At 55.7% G+C, this 16,685-nt stretch overlaps 3 protein-coding genes across 3 annotated transcripts; all 3 read right to left on the bottom strand.

Annotated features, from left to right (window-relative positions):
* Positions 1-736: 736 nt before the first annotated feature.
* On the bottom strand, positions 737-1,850 carry GCG54_00003186 (Ketoreductase azaE; the record flags this gene model as incomplete). Its single annotated transcript, XM_045403262.1, has 2 exons — positions 737-1,740; positions 1,829-1,850. 2 exons carry the CDS (start codon positions 1,848-1,850, stop codon positions 737-739), a joined length of 1,026 nt encoding a protein of 341 aa, XP_045261543.1.
* Positions 1,851-2,999: 1,149 nt separating this feature from the next.
* GCG54_00003185 (Mitochondrial inner membrane i-AAA protease supercomplex subunit YME1) lies at positions 3,000-5,331 on the bottom strand (the record flags this gene model as incomplete). Its single annotated transcript, XM_045403261.1, has 2 exons — positions 3,000-3,467; positions 3,517-5,331. 2 exons carry the CDS (start codon positions 5,329-5,331, stop codon positions 3,000-3,002), a joined length of 2,283 nt encoding a protein of 760 aa, XP_045261542.1.
* Positions 5,332-8,716: 3,385 nt separating this feature from the next.
* Positions 8,717-10,254, bottom strand: GCG54_00003184 (uncharacterized protein; the record flags this gene model as incomplete). The annotated part of the gene is made up of 4 exons (XM_045403260.1): positions 8,717-9,698; positions 9,760-9,839; positions 9,892-10,083; positions 10,180-10,254. 4 exons carry the CDS (start codon positions 10,252-10,254, stop codon positions 8,717-8,719), a joined length of 1,329 nt encoding a protein of 442 aa, XP_045261541.1.
* Positions 10,255-16,685: the final 6,431 nt, after the last annotated feature.

Genomic DNA, 16,685 nt, shown 5'->3' with positions numbered 1-16,685 from the left:
CGGCTTGAGTGACTTTGTTCAACAAGTTGATCAACGGGGCTATGAGGGTCGACCCGGGCCTGGCTTGATATAACAGAGAAACAACAAGATTAGAATCTTGCCAATGGAGTGGACACCGCCAAAGTCTGTCGCATACATACCTAACCGAGCCAAGTTTCCTCCTGTGCCAGAGATACAACGCTGTACGACGTGACGGGCATATTCAGTTGCTATCCTTCTTTTGCACCCGATGCTGCATGTACCTCCTGGGTAAAAGGTGTAACAAGAAGTCGCACAAGACCCACAGTATCTCAGGTCAAGCCAGGCAATCTTTGGCTTCACACGCCGCCTGGACGCCGCCTGGAAGCAAATCTAGGCCACATCAGACCTTGGACGGGCCAGGACATAAACAATACATCTTCCGAGAAGGTCCAGAAGTGCCGATTGCTGCCACGAGAATGTGATGACGTTCGCTAAGTCGGGTCTACTGCCTTCTTGACGCGTAGGTAGGGTTCCTGATTGCGTGGGTGTCTTTTGACTGCCTGGCCAGTCCCTCTGTGTACGACGGGCCGGAGCCATCTATCGGCCCCACATGTCCGGATGCTGTCCGGTACACCTTCTCATCACTACCTAAGGCCGCCCGCCAGGCCTTTTGACTTATATGAGGAGGAGCAGAAGAAACTATTGCCAAGTTCACGCAATTTCACATGAACAAATGAATGTCTTCTTGTTGTAGTTCTACCAGCTAATAGCCCTCTCAAACACCAAACTTCTTCAAGTCCTTCACCAAGTCACTGATGCTCTCCTCCAGACTCCTCCACTTAATCCCCAGAATCTTCGCCGTCTCCGAGTCATCATACCCGTAGACCTTATCCTTCGGCGGCTGCTCCCCGCCCTTCGTCCCAGGCGCCGGCAACCTCTCCTTCAGATCGGGGAAGTTCTTCCTCACGACCTCCGCAATCTCCGCATTGCTGAACCACCCGGCTGTCGTAAACAGACGCTTACCCCCGGCCTCGGCCTTCTCCAGCGCCAGGATGTGCGCCAGCGCGAGGTCCCGCACGTCGATCCACAGGTACGCCGCGCCCGTCGGCGCCACCTCCTCCTTCCACTTGCCCTTGACCAGGTCCACAACCCGCTCGTTGGACGTGTTGATGCTGCTCAGGTCCGCAAAGTGGTGCACCACGGGGCCCAGCACGAGCGGCGGGCAGACGGTGACCAAATCGAAGCCGGGCTTCTCCTTCTCCACAAACTCCCACGCGGCCTTCTCGGCCAGCTTCTTGCTCGCGCGGTACGCCGTCGCCGGGCTGCGCCCGATGTCGTCCACCGTCACGGGGTTCCAGTACTTCTCGCTGAAGACCGTATTCGGGTCCGCGAGCTTCGCCTCGTCGATGATGGACGCGAAGCTGCTCGTGACGACGACCCGCTTGACGCCGGGCGCGTCGCGCTTGAGGGCCTTGAGAATGGCCGTGGTGCCGACGAGCGCGGGGTCGATGAGCTCCTTCTTGGCGTCGGTCCACTTGAAGTGGAACGGCGAGGCCGTGTGCAGGACGGCCTCGAGGCCGGGCGTCTTGACGACCTCGTCGAAGGCGTCGGGCTGCGCGATGTCCGGGACGATGGCGATGGTGAGGCGCTTGGCGTCGAGGTCCGGGTGGGCGTCGCGAATCTTCTGGGCCTTGTCCTCGGAGCGGACGGTGGTGACGACGTCGTGGCCGCGTTCGAGCAGTTGCTCGAGGATGTGGGCGGCGATAAAGCCGGAGCCGCCTGGATGAGGGCAGTCAGTGTGATGTCACGGTGATGTTTCCTTCATCTTGAGGCATGGAAGAAGTGCAAAGGGTGAGGATTCACTCACCTGTAAGAAGAATCTTGGTCATCTTGTCCGTTTTTACTCTTGGGTGGTCAATTGGATTCTCCGGGTGACGATGTCAGTTTTGAAGCAATCCTATGAGCTTCAAGCTGTGGTATTGAAATTGCCAATAGTGAACGTTCCGAGATGCTTCCGTTATTTATTCACGTACCTTTGTGACCCCCAACGCATTACCCCTCCATTGCATGATGAATAACACCAGAATTGCCCCGCTTCGCGCCTATCTCCCCCGCCATTAACTCCCCCGTGGGAGGCCCGGCCCCGTCATCACGTCATTCCGACCACTCAAATGCAATTCATTCGCTTACCCAATCCTTAGCACTTCCTCGGCTTCGTTACCACCGATGTCGCAAGTCGCTTGAATGACACGGAGTTTGCTGGCGATAACAGCGTTGGCTGACACGCGATTATTCCGATGCGGTCCCAATCGCCGAATTGCGCCGCGATTCCACTGCCCGCCCCGTTGGCCGATGGATCCGACACCCTGGCAACCCCGTCCACACTGCCGGGTCGGTCCGTCTTACAGTCGCCAACGGAGCGGCACAGCTGAATCATCTCACGGAACTACACGTCAAGAGATGGGCTATGCATCAGGTTCTTATTCCTACAAACGAAATAATACAAACGTTCTGTTCGACTTCGACTCTTTGAGCCCAGCTGCTCGCTTTACCACTCCTCCAACGGATGGTCTCAGATTCGCTGTTTTGGGGGGGCAAGTCCAGTCAAACCTTGGTGATCGACCGACCGTTTCCTTCCCCATAAATTCTCAATAGCCAGAATCCCAATCTATTTGCCCGACGCCGGCGCCTTTGTGCGAGGCGTTATCAAAGTAAGCCCCAGGGGAGGGGAGAGTTGTTATGTTTTTTTTGCGTAGAGCGGTTGTTTCGCCTTGTCTTCCACATTTCTTTTCGGGTTCGATTAGTCTCGACCAAAAAAAGCCGCTCCCCCAAACCTGCCGGCCATGCCTTCCTATGTCCAAAGCGAAAAAGCTCGCAAGTTCTTCTCTCGAATCGCTAAAACGCCTGCCATGCTGTACCGGTGAATGATACAAGTAAGACAATCTGAGTGCCTCCTCTAGCCGTCTCTCGGCCTCCGCACTCGTGCATGTAACCTTGAAGTGAATGAATGTTTCAAACCAAGACCGGATGGCCTCCGATCATGACTTCTGGTTCGGGCCCGGAACCATGCCGCCCGTTGACGCCGGTGGCGGCGGTGCCGGAGGTGGAGTCGCGGGACCCTCGCTAGGTGGGGGAATGGGTGGGGGGATCTGTTGGCCGATGGCAGCTCCTGCGTTGACGGGGACCTTCATCGGGCCATTGGGCACCGGCACACGATCGACGAGCTTCTCGCCGCGGATGACCTTCGCAACCTCGTTCTTGTCCAACGTCTCGTACTCGACGAGGGCCTTGGCAAGGAGGTCAAGTTCCTTGCGCTTGAGGGTGAGAAGCTCACGCACGCGCTCGTACGACTCGCTCAGGGTCCTCTGGACTTCAGACTCGATGAGAGCCTTGGTCTCTCCGCTGAGCTGGTTGTAACGCTTGCCGTACTCGACAGGGCCGAGCTTGGCAGACATGCCGTAAAGTGCAACCATCTGGAAGGCCAGGTTGGTGGCGTTTTCAAGATCCTAAAATATGTCAGCAGACTTCAATTGAACTAGGAACCAAAGAACTCACGCTGGAGACACCGGTAGTCACCTTGTCGGTGCCGTAGACGAGCTCCTCAGCAAGCTTGCCGCCCAAAGAAGTCTCGATCAGACTCTTCAAGTCCCTAGTCGTGTACGAGTACTTGTCCATCTCGGGGAGATGCGCCGTGTGGCCGAGACTCTGGCCGCGAGGCAGAATGGTAACCTTGTACAGCTTGTTGGGTCCGCTCTCGTTGAAGAAGGAAACCAGGGCGTGGCCAGCCTCATGGTAAGCAGTCATCTCTTTCTCCTTCGGTCCAATAACCATGCTCTTGCGCTCAGCGCCCATGATAACCTTGTCCTTGGCCCACTCAAAGTCGTTCATGCTGACAGTCTGAGCCTTGAGTCTGCTCGCGCGGACAGCGGCCTGGTTGACAATGTTCTCCAGCTCGGCTCCAGAAAGACCTCCAGTGCTTGCGGCGATGGCTTCGAAGTTGATCTCAGGGGCGGCCTTGACCTTCTTGGCGTGGTACTTCAGAATAGCGATACGACCACGGACATCAGGGAGGGAAACGGTGACGTGGCGGTCGAATCGTCCAGGTCGGGTAAGAGCCTTGTCGAGGAGCTCGGGAAAGTTGGTCGCGGCGATGATGACGACACCACTGTTCTGCTCGAAGCCGTCCAATTCGGTGAGAAGCTGGTTGAGAGTCTGCTTGTGGTACGCGGCATCCCTCGTGTTGCGTCGTCCACCAATGGCGTCGAGCTCGTCGATGAAGATGATGGCGGGAGACTTGGACTTGGCCGAGGCAAAGAGATCACGAACACGCTTGGCTCCAACACCGACGTAGACCTCGTCGAATTCGCTGCCAGACATGTAGAAGAAGGGAACACCAGCCTCGCCGGCAACAGCGCGTGCGAGAAGAGTTTTACCAGTACCGGGGGGGCCGACCATCAGAATACCCTTGGGGAGCTTTCCGCCGAGCGTAGAGAACTTGTCCGGGTTGCGGAGGAACTCGACGAGCTCCTGCAGTTCGTCCTTGGCCTCGTCGGCACCGTGAACATCGGCAAAACGGGTAGTCTGGTTCTCGGCCTTGGTCTCGCTGTCAACCTTGCCACCGGGACGCTTGAACAGGTTCAGACCCTCGACCAGCATCGTCACAGCGACAAGACTCAGGTATGTGAACAGGCAAAACCAGGCGATGAACTTGATCCAGCGGAACACGACGCCGCCGAACGACTCGTCGACAACAACGTGCAGCGGGCCCGTCTGTCCGTTACCAGAAACCTTCGCCATAGCCATATTGGAGTCGCGCGAGCGGGCGGCGAGCGCCTGACCCACCGCCTGCAGCTGAGCCTGCGACAGGTTACCGTTGCCAGCCGGGGTCGCGGCCTGGCCACTCATCTCGTGGCCGCCGTTGCCGAACGCGGAGGGGAGGTGATCGTGGCCGCCGAGACCGCCGACGGCAGCGGTGCTCTGCATGCCGAGGGCCTGGTTGTAGGCCTGGTCGGTGGCGTCGTTGGTTGCGAAGCGGCCGGAGTTGTAGCGTTCGATGACGATGGCGGGCATGTTGGCCTTGAGGAGGAGCTGGTAGAATGCGGTCTGCGCGGTGGCGCTTTGGGGGTTCCTGTTAGCAGCCGCCTCTCTGCTGGCGAGAAGGTTGCGAGAGATGCCGTGGTTCGTTCCGAGATGTCGTTGCTGGAGGGCGAGGCCGAAGCCCAGGGTTGCCCTCATGGGAGAGGAGGGAATTGCCGGGCGAGCGGCGGAGAAGGTTGCGAGCTTGAGTACCGACTGCATCGTTGCGGGCTGCATCGCCGCGCGCCGAAACAGCGGGCTGGCGAGTGCCAGCGCTGCTGGGCGTAAGGCCATGATTGCCTCACGGAGGTGGACGGGCAGATGCGGTTGATGGCGCAGTCCAGGAGAGGTGTATGTGGTCGAGTTGGGTGTTTGTCAGATGCAGAGAGCTGTACGGACAGACTCTCTCGTTGGAGCAAGAGCGCCCCTTTCCACGAAGGAGAATAGCAAGAGAAAAGGATCTTCTACTATTGACGTCTTTGGAGTTGCGATTGTGATGAAGATGACATGGTTCACCGCGGGTTACTCATCGTCTTGTTGAGAGGCGACGCAGCAAAGACCGAAAGTGGACGGATATGGATACGTTGAGGCGAAATGCGCTAGTTGACGTTATTGCACCCTGCCTGCTTTGCTTTGCTGCTGGCGGGCGGGCAGGTGGTGGTGCTGGGGCCTGAGGGTGAGGGACCACGCCAGGTTCGTCGCTGCCTTCCGAATTTTTCCCTGCCTCCGAGACGCCGCCGTGACCGGGGGGCGCGCTGCTGCTGCTGCTGCTGCTGCTGCTGCTGCTGCTGCTGAGCGAGCGCAAAGAGGGGCCACGTGACGTAGTGCATTCTAGAATGTGCCCGGGACGACGGAAGAAGGCTGTTCCGACGGTCATTTCGAGATGAACAGGGCAAAGCCTCAATAGGCCATGCGTTATTGGCTGATATCCGGCTGTCAAATGAGACAACACAGCATCGCAAGCATTGGGAAGCTTGAGACTCAATACTTACAGGAATGGGATTGGATATGGAGAGTCAGGCAATGATATACATGAAGAAGAAGTTGAATTCTCATAGGTTTCGGGTGATGTCGACATAAACGCATCTGATTGGCCATAATTACCCAAGACTTACAACCAATCACACACTTTCCTCCAGCGAACAGGGTGAGACCCCCAGTCCATCACCGCCAAACAAATGCACGCATCCCTCCGGATTGAGCCAGACGGCGCAGATCCATCATCACCCAAAAAGCCATCAATCTACACGCCCGCCGCGTGCTGCTCCGTCAAGGTTGCGCCCCTCCTGATATTACACATCATCTCCGGCTTTTCCTCCTCTTTTACCACGCCGCTTTTCTGCACTTCTGCCTCACCCCAAATCCCCTCACTTTTCTCACAACCGTGAATGATGGCTCGGTACGAATACTCGCCGGCGGCGACCTTGACGACAACAGGCTATCGCTTGACAATCTAGATATCGAGCATCACTTCAACCGACCTCTTACTGCGACTCGGAAAACCCGACGCCTCGGCCCCAGAACCACCTCCCCTGTTCACGGCTCTCCCTGTCCAGCCTGTCTTTATAACGTCGTCAGATTTCATCAACACGCCGCCGCCCACTTACACGACTATTTCTGTTCTACATTCCACGGCATATGCGGCATGGAGTCAACCTAGCGACGGCCAACATTCCTCATATTCCCGTACAGCCCCTCCAACCCATCGCCTTCGGTTTGCCCATCGACAATATACCGAAGAAAACTCAGCCGGTCAACGAAGCTGCCTCACTCACGCCAGCATCTTCCCATGCAGTAGTCGCTTGCTATAATCTCATCCTCGAAACGCTCAAATCAAACCGGCCCTGCTCTCCCACCGGAACCAAACAAATGACCCAAGCTAAAACCTAACCCACGGCGCTTCATCTGCACGAATACGTGTCAACCTCACTCTTTCATCCGGCACTAACATCACCAAATCCCAACAGGCTAAAACCAACCCATCATGCGGGGCCCCCCTTCAGGCTCATCTCTCACTCGTATAAACAGCACACTCTTCGAGGGAGTGAAACTTTCATTGACAGATTCTTTATTTTTGTCCCGGCTACAGGTATCGCGGTTTTCTTTCCAGAACTATCCTTTTTGTTGCTCATTTCCGTGCCCTCTTTTCCCGGCATTCCAGAGCGAGCAAAATAACCAAAAGCCGAACCAAGACAGCAAGAAACGAGGAACACTAAAAATACATATAGACAACCAAAGCCCATCTCTTCCTTCTCTCTTTCCACCCCTTTCTGAGAGCAGGGTCGTCGCCTTCCCCATCTCCCATGTGCCTTTCCCGGCCACCACCTCCGAATACACCTTGCTTTGTTCTAGGGAATGCGCCGCCGCCGCCGGACAAACAAGTATCGTCGACTTCGTACTGTTGTTACAGGGAAATGGTTTTTGTTTTCCAAGGAGAGAGTAAAACAAGAACTTTGCCGACCCGATCGAAAAGCCTATCGTGTATCAAGGCGTTTTCCCCATCTTCTTGACCATCCCTTTGTACCTCCTTCCCCTTTTCCCCGGTTCACCCACCATTATGAAATACATCCTCCCACATCACCCGTTTCCGCTTCCTTCCCCTTCCAGGTTCGTAGGTAAAAGGGCCGTCAAATACTCGGATATCGTCAGAATGATTTCCCCAACATGTTTCTCCTTCCCCTACCCCATATCTCCCGCCCCAGCTCCGGTTGTTATGCTCCAGGTTTGCTTTCATGGCGTCATGTCATCGAGGGGGCCCAGAGTTGACGGACTTGTCAATCTGATCCCCCAACGAGAAAGAATGAAAATGAAAATGAGGGAAAGGAAAGAAGTATGGAAAGAGAAAGTATTAATAGACAGCAAAAACCGCCGCCAGTACCGGAGCTCCCCTATTCAAAGTATCAAATCCCCAATGGCCCACCAACCAACCCAGAACAAATTATTCGGAAAACAGCAATAAAAGCACAAACAGGCCTCCTAATGATATATCCCAACAGAAAATTTCAGATGCGCGCATGTTCGACGTCCAGGGGTAATCGTATGTTATCTGACAAAGGAAACGGTTTTGCCTTGAGGCGAAAACAAAAACGGCCTGCGAGACCATCGAGGCGAGGAATCGAAGCGGACAGGCCCAATGACCCTGGAAGGGCGGGTGTGAGTATGCGTGAGCTTATCATCCCGTCCCTTGGTCGAAGCAGTTCTTGTGCTTGACGAAGAATTACTCAGACTCGGCCGGCGAGGGCCAATGTGTTGTGCTGGGCGAGGGTGTTGAAACCCAGAAAAAACAAATTACCACCAATGTATGCTTTTGGGGCTCAGTTGGACTTTTCTGTTCCCTTATTTTCTCTTTCCAGTCCCGTCCAGCCAACGAACGGACGACAGACAGGGAGGGGGCTGTGTGGCTCAATGCCCATTAGACCAATCCAGAGTTCGCTCTCTTTCAACAGTCGACGACAGCTCGGTTCTGTGGAGCCCGCGTGGTATCTCCTTCTCTTGCATTCAACGAGTTGGGGGAATATGAAAAAAAAATCAGATCGCCATCATGTTTTAGGGTGTTGGTACAGGCGGATCGCCCGAAGTAGGGCTCTCCGCGGAGGAACGGTGATTATGTATCGGGAAGAACGAAGTTTTGTTGGTGGAGCGCGGCAGCAGCGCCAGAGTCGAGGCACAATGTCGTGGTCTACAAGTTCTCGATCCGTGCTGAGGGAAGCTGCATCGACGGGTCCTCGAACTCGATCTTAGGTCCTCCCCAAGGGTCGTACACGCCGGAGCCGTATGTCGGGAGCTGGCCGATCGTGGCAACCTCGACCGGTGCCTGGTAGGGAACGCCGTTCCAGTACTCTTCGGGCTGAGCCTGGGGTGTTGGGGACGCGTACTGGCTCGGGACCTGCTGTTGAGGAGGCGGCGCGGGCGCCTGCGTCGGGATCGGTTGGGGGGTATGAATCTGATGTTGCATTTGTTGCGGGTAGGGGACCATGCCCGGCTGTTGGTGCTCGACGACGGGGGAGGCATTGTGCAATGCGTACGTGGCTGCTTGAGTTGGTTGGTGAGTGTAAAACCCTTCCTGGGAGGATGGGCTCCTACCCGATGCTGCCGAGAAGCTACTCGGGCTGCTCTGAATTGACTGGTTCATACCAGCGGCAGAGTATGGCATGTCAACCTGCGGTTGCTGCTGCCGGGGCACTTGGCCATACTGGTTCTGCATGGGGTTCGTGTTCATGGTGGCGACCCCTGGGTTGTTCTGCTCCGTCACGTAGTACGAATGCTGGGGCATGCTCGCGGTTCGGTGCAGCATCTGCACACCGGGGTGTTGCTGCTCGTGGACGGGCTGGCCGTGGAACTCGTGGGCGCCGCCTGATGAAAGGCTGTGGCGGTGAGCGCCGTACTGGGCTTGCGGTTGTTGCTGCATCGGGTAGCCGTTCATGTGCTGTCCGAAGTCGGCGAAGGAGGCGGCTCGGTGCATGGCGTGGCCGCCGTGCATGCCAGGGTGGTTCATGGCCATGACGCCTTGAGGAGGCCACTGCATGCCTGCGTGCTTCGGCGTCGAAGGCGACTCGCCGCTGTCAGAGTCCGAGGTGCAGTCGTCCATGAGCTCGTTGGGATGAAGGCCACGCTGGTGAGATCTTCTTTGGTGCTTGACCATGGTGGTCTTGCGGCAGAAGCTGTAGGGTTGATTAGTGTCAATCTCTTGCGGGCTGGAGGCATGGATGATTTGAAGTCTACCTCTTGAGGCAACCATCGTGTGCGCACTTGTACGGGCGTTTGCCAGTGTGGATGCGGCGATGTCTGGCCAAACTTGAGGACTGCTGAAGTCAGTACGGGATTCATCTTCCAAGAAGTCTTGGGGGAACATACATCAGAGAAGCGCTTCCCGCAGCCAATGTGCTGACATTGATGCGGCTTCTCTCCGGTGTGAGTACGGATGTGGACAGTGAGAGCACTTCGCTGGATGAAGCTCTTCCCACAGCCGGGTGTCGTGCAGGAGTAGGGACGCTCGTTGGTGTGAATGCGGTAGTGTCTCTGCAAGTCGGACTTCCTGTTGAAGCTCTACAGGAAAGACGTCAAGATTAGAATCCGTCCACAGACGGGGTAGGGCGGAAGGGAGGACGCAGGGTCGAGTGACCCCGAGTTCTGGGAACTCACCTTGTTGCACGACTGCCAGTCGCACTGGAAGGGGCGAGCGGTGGGCTCGTTCTCAACAAGCTCCATGAGTTCCATCTCTTTGGGATTTTGTTTCTGGTGTCGATCGAATTACCAAGATGCGGACGGGTGCAGTAGTCGTGCTACTTATAGTGCCGCGGCGGAGGATATTAAAGGATGTCTTGAGTTATCGGGTGATGAAGACCAGGGCTGGTTATGGTGGCCCAGAGAAGAGAGAAGCAAGGGTGGCGTGGGTTGATGTATGTAATATGGTACCCCGGTTCGGAATGTTGCTTAAGCGGGACGCTCAATGCGGGTTCTCCGTCTGCAGACTCCCGAATCGTCGTTCAAGGAAGGACGGGCCTTGGGAAGAGAAGGGCAAGGGTGGAGAATTTGGACCGAGAAACAGGAGGTCGACAACTTGAGACAAGAACGGTGCGGCGTCCAGCGCAAGGTTGCCGAAGTTGAGCAATGTTCGAAGCGCTGAAGCTGAAGCTGAAGACGAAGAGGCGTCCAAGACGTTGAATGTAGATGGAAGGGAGAACAAGGAGGGGAGATGGACGGATGATAAGAGAGAAGAAGAGGCCTGAGCTGGGGGGGTGTGTGGTATTAATCAGGCGGTGGCGGTGACGGAGAAGCTGACACTCCTCTGTGTTGAGGTACGGAGAGAGTGTGTGAAGGAGAGGGAAAGAGAGGAACGGGGGAGTGAAGCTGGAAGAAACGATCAGCTCAAGATAACCCAAGGTACGACGAACTGGTGAAGGCCAGAGGGTAGAGTGAGTTCATAGCGGGTGGGAAAGTAGGTTCTTTAAGACAGCCACAAGTGTGGACGTACCAGATGGTAAGAGGGTCCTGGTGCACAGGCACTAAAATTCTCCGTCTTCGATGAAAATTAGCCACCTGACTGGAGGATCTGTTGCGAGTGGTCGAGCGCAAACTGGTGGGAAGTGCTGATGTTGCTTGCAGGACAATCCCTTCTTCGGGCAGAAGGTGAGATAAGAAGGGTGAACCAAGTTCGGGCTGGCTTGCCGTGTATTTTGTTTCGAAGTCCAAGTGTCGAGGGCCGGCGTGTGTTAAGTTTCCGAGACTAGAAGCATAATGGTGGCCACCAGGAACAATGCGATCGTCGAGCCTCTGAGCGCTCAGGTACGGGAGACCAAGCGGGATCTTGGACGACTGGCGTCGTTTTTTTCTTCTTTTTCCTCCCACACGCTCCTCGAAGGGGGTGTCTGGATGACAAGAAACAAACTCGACTCTTCTACCGGCAGCTTCCTTGCTTCTATTCTTTCCAAGCTCTCTTCTCAACGACTCGCGCAAAAAGTGTGCACAGAGCTCTTGACGGTCTCCGGAATGGAATAGGATCCACTGCAAAAAGATGGCCTAGACAGACGGACCGCGAGAATCACTCAAGTGGGGGGCCGAAGGAAGGACCAGGAAGAACGTCTGAGGCTCTCAAGCTCTTTCCTCGTGTCGGAACGGCGGTGTTGCTGGTTGATCCGTGGCGATGAAGCTACTTGGGGCGAAAACCGGGATGTTGCAGGTGTCGACGACGGTGAGCCGGGAATGGAGAAACCTTGGTGTCGGTGGTCGTGGTTGCGGCGAGTATATTTGGAGTCAACTTCTTCCCGGATCGTGATGAGAAGGATGTGAGGGATGATGATGACGATGGCCAGCAGGAATGAGAGTGAGCAGTGACAAGTAAGAGTTGTGACTTGTTGTTTGTCTGCGGCGGTTTAGAAGGATGAGGATATGCTCGGCACAAGACGAGGTCAGGTCCAAGCAACGGCGGGTGTTGGCTGGTAGGAAACGAAACAAGGTGGGAAAAGTTGAGATGAGGTGAAGATGGCGTGTGTTTGTGACTTATTGTGTGTGTGTGTGTGCAGCCAAGGTATATAGGCAGAGAAGCCGTTGTGGGTTATGTTATACTACAAGGGAAGAGGAGAGTGTCGACGCCCGGAGCCAGCCAAAAAAGATTATCGTGGAGGCGTTGCTATATGAGCGAACGACGTGAGGCGTTCTGATGAAGGTATATATTATCGGCAGCAATATAGCACAGCATCCAAAAGAAGTGGTGCTTTTCTTTCCCTCTCTCTCTTGCTCTGCTGGAGTAAGTGGGTAGGCTTGCCAGTCCCAGGGGGCCCTGGAAGTAGGGTATGGGTATGATGGGTATGGGTTGTGGGCAGGGGGATAAGGGGAGCTGTGGAGGCGTGGAGTGAGGTGCACCCTTGGGTAAGGTACCTGAGGTAGTACAGATGGAGACCTTTCTTATTTTCGATGGTGCAGGACGAAAAGAGAAGAGAGAGGATGGGTCAGGTACTCTGAACGGCACTCTGCGGAACAGGGTAGGGGGAGGAGGTCGAGTGACTTTTGGCATGTACCGTACCCTCTCTTTACTACGGTACCGTACCGTCGTCGTCGTCGTACCTAGTCGTTACCCCCCTCGTCCTCGTCGGCGGCCCTGGCTTGGGTGTGGAAACGCTCGAGCGCTGGCAGGCCAGGTAGGGCCGGCCTGGCTTGCTACAGAAATTGATTAGATCAACCGAGAGGGCACAGAGACCACACGCCAGTGCCCAGGTGAGTTGGTGGGTTAGCTCCTGCGGGCGTGGCGATCTTTAGAACGGAGAAGTAGTGTTCTGTGCGTCAGGTCGCTGGAGTTCGAAACGGAATGGTCCTCGATATAAATATATTATGTGTTGTTTTGGCAGCTCGAGAATGAAATGAAGGGAAGCCGGAGAGTCTTCGATGTTGTTCTGGTCTGTTTTGTTTGGGTATGGGAAGGGGGGAGAGCCAAAATCCGTCCCTCTGGGCCAAGAGATTTGGGGATCGTGACGGATTGAGTGAGTGGACTCGCGAGAGCGAGAGAGAGCGAGAGAAAGATGACGAATAGTGAGCTGCAAGTGCACAAACACTCACCCGCAGCACCTGTGAGAACCGGCCGTGCTGTGCAGAGCAGCGGCTGCTTCTGATGTTGTTGCCGGGAAGCAAAAGCACGCTCGAACCGCGCACCAGGCAGGAAAAAACGAAGAAGAGACAGACGGACTGCTGATACAAGGAGAGGGGTGAAGAGAGTATCCGTCCGGCTCCGGAGTGGGAGAGATGATGTAGGCCAATGGGGCCAAATACGCAACTCCAAGCAGCGACCGAAGAAGCAAGGTATAGATGTGACCGGTCGAGGCGGCACAGAGAGGATGAGACGCTCTAGGTATGCCGGTTGCAAGGGCCCCTCTGGGTTTCTCCTCTCGGATCGGCTGTCCGTGAGAGAGATTTGAGTCGTTGGTAATTGCGTATGTGTGTTATAAAAGACGGTGATAAGTTTGCTTTACGTCGCAGAGGGAAAAAAGAACAGAGATCTGATCAAAAACAAAAAAGACCGTGGTGACGAGGTTCGGTCGGGGACCCTGGGCGTTGGGATGTTGTTTGGATGGAGAAGCAGCAGGGCTGAGGTGACGGTTGGGGAGCGCGTCTGTGAGTGAGGTCGAGCGGTTGAAGATGAGATGTGAGGGCGTTTCTTTTTCCACGACGTTGCTGACGGCCGGCTTCTGGAGCTGTGAGAACGGACAAGTCGGGGTGCCCCCCTTCGGAGGGAGGAGAGGTGGGATAATGCGGAGGGGGCCGAGATCTCAGAGCTTCAACAGGTCCGGGTCCAAATGTGAACAAGGTTGTCGCGGCGTACGGTAAGAGGCGTGTGAAGGTGTAGACGTATGGTGGTGCACACAGACGGCTGTCCTGAGATGTTCGATGGCAGCCAAGCGAGGGGTTGGAAGCAAGGTGTAGTTTAGGTGAACGGGTTTACTGATCAGACTCGAATGTGATATTCGACTGCAATGAGGTATTGAATGAAGCAATAACCGCTACCAGTACCCGCGAGCAGGGCAGTTGCAGGAGGTAGAGTTTGTGGTAACGTCAAGGTGTAGTAGCAGTCGACACCACACGAGAATTGTAGAACGGCAAAAGGGACGACCAGGATTTTTTCTGGTACTGGGCAAAAAAAAAGAGGGCTTGGTGGTTTGCCGACGTGCAACTGCGGTTGTAGATGCGGTTGCGGCTGCGGTTACCGTTGCGCGGCCGGCTAATAGATTTTCTAGCTAGAGGGAGGATGAGACGTGAGAAAAAGGCCAGCCACTGTCTCTTTCTTTCTTTGTGTGCGTGTTATTGTTGATGGTGATGCGCAGCCGAAGCAGAGGCACTAGTCGTCGCAGTTGCTGAGCAGAAGCAACAGTGACAGTCGCAGAGGCAACGGTGATGCGATTGGGGAAGGATCGAGACGGCCGGCTTGCTCTCTAGGGATGACTAGGCCATCTTGAGCGAGCAAGAGGGTGACTCGGCTCCGGCTCGACGTCTGGATGGACGTTGAGGGCAAGCGAAGCGACGGTGTAAGTGCGAGCCGGGACGATGACATCCATAGTATTGTTAAGTCAGACGGACGACTGACTTGGTTGGAGGGAGGCAGGCAGGGCCCGAAGCAGAGTGGCAGCCTCGCGTCTCCCGTTTGGCTCCCGCCTACCGTTCGTTCCCCTTCACCCACCGGTCCGTCCGATGGGGGAAACGCTGGAGAAGTGAGTGGCTGGGAAAAGAAGTGGAAAGCAGGTAGGCATTCGTAGTACTGCGCCGTTGCGGTACCGTTCCTTAGCTGGAGTTTGGCGACCAGCCCGGCCTGCAGTAGCTGTTTGGAGACGCCAGCAACCAGCCAGTCAGTTGCCATCGTAGTGTACGTACCGCCGCGCCTCTGTTTCTCAGTCCAGGACTCCAGAGGCACCGTCACCGTAGAGAAACCAACATGGGTTAGGTGGGCAGGGTACTCGGCGAGCAGGCACAAAACACTGCAATTTCGCGGGTACCTCACCGACAGAGCAGCGACATCGTTGTGTTCAAAGGCACAGCGTTACGGTGGGTGGGAGACGCAACACTGGGTGCATGTTGCATGTGGGCGGCGGCCAAGGGAAACCCCCCACACGCGCAGCCAGCACGAGTGAGTATTCGTAGGTATCCGCATGGGCTTCTGAGAGGCAGCAGTAGCAGCAGCAGTTGACAGGACAGTGGGAAACATCCCAAAGGTACATCGGGACCTGACCTGTCCTGTCTGCCAGCCCTGCCCAAGGCCTTGACACTGGCAGCGCAGCCATCGAAGGCACCCCTGGTGCCCTGGCTCTCTGCTGCGTCTGCGTCTGCAGTGAGTGCAGACGGTTCTGCCTCCGGGGGCCGGGGGGCCGGGGGTAGATGAGGCACGTAGCCGGCCTGCCAACAGCCCCAGCTTCAGTTCCTCTCCAGCTCCCGCGCCAGTGTCAGGTACGTATCCTTGTTTTCCCCCCTCCCACTTTGCTTTCCGCGCGCTCTAATCATCTCAGCGAGAGACACGCTCTCAGCAGAGCGCCATGTCGCGTGTGTGTGTGTGTGTGTGTGTGTGTGTGTGTGTGTGTGTGTGTGTGTGTGTGTGTGTGTATGTTTTGTTCCTGACCTGATCCACCTCTGAGTCGACCCACAATGACTCGTCGTTTCCCTCCCTCGTTGGCAACAACCTCTCAGCACAGAAGAAGCTCAACACAACACGTGCGTGAAGACTCCGGTGCCAGACGAGCTCGATGGCCGAGAAGGTTGAGCAAAGGCACTTCCACCTCTGAAGAACGGACAAAGTATCGAACACAAACTCCAACTCTCGACACAACGAGACGGACAAAACGGACAAACGACTCTTCTTCAAAAATAGAAAAGATACTTCAAACGTCAAGCAGCAGTAGTCACTGGGCCGGACTCCTCACGCTCCGGACACGGGGCTCAGTCCGGTTCCCCCTTCTGCCCGCCCATCTCTCACCTCTTCAGCCTGCAGTCGCCATCCGGCACGCTGAGAGGGGGTTTATGCCCACCGTAGGCACCGCAGAGAACGTACTCTCGCTGTACGGATACCTGCAACGCCATTACTAGTAGAAAGGCCACCACTTCAGGGATATGGGTTCGGCAAGGAAAAGCGAAGGGGGCACCAAAAAAGCCATTGCCAAGAGCCGAGCTTCAGCAGGGGTAGGAGCGCACCCGAAGGCGAGAAAAAAAAAAAAAAAAGGGAAAAGGAAAAGGAAAGAAAAGAAAGGGATGCAGGCCTACTGCAGGCCCATGGTTCTCCGTCGCTTGGGTACCCCCTGGCTCCGAGCTGGCCGCTGCTGGGGCACACCTTTCCTCTTGTCACCACCGCTTTCTCTCCACTGTGTGAGTCTCTCTCTCCACTGCATGATACGTAGATAGAGTGAGCTTTGTACTAATCCCTTGCCCAGGCGCTCGACACTTCCCCTGTCACTCTACTGTGGCTATTCGCTGTCGGCCGTCCCTTTCGCTGTATGGTGATGAACGTTTCGTAGCTGGTGTAGACGGCATGAGAAGCCGCAGTGACAGGTAGCGGTGATGGTGGGGGAGAATGAGGATGGTGTGTCATGGTGCATGCGATGTGCTCGCTACGTATCTCATATTGACGTGTGAATGCACATGCATTGGAAAAGTGCTGAGTGAGAGCCAAGAGGCGGATA

This window comes from Colletotrichum gloeosporioides, assembly GCF_011800055.1.
Source record: "Colletotrichum gloeosporioides strain Lc1 chromosome Unknown consensus_63, whole genome shotgun sequence".
Taxonomy (NCBI): domain Eukaryota; kingdom Fungi; phylum Ascomycota; class Sordariomycetes; order Glomerellales; family Glomerellaceae; genus Colletotrichum; species Colletotrichum gloeosporioides.
Note: the sequence above shows the minus strand (reverse complement) of the source record. Positions and strands in the feature narration are given on the sequence as shown.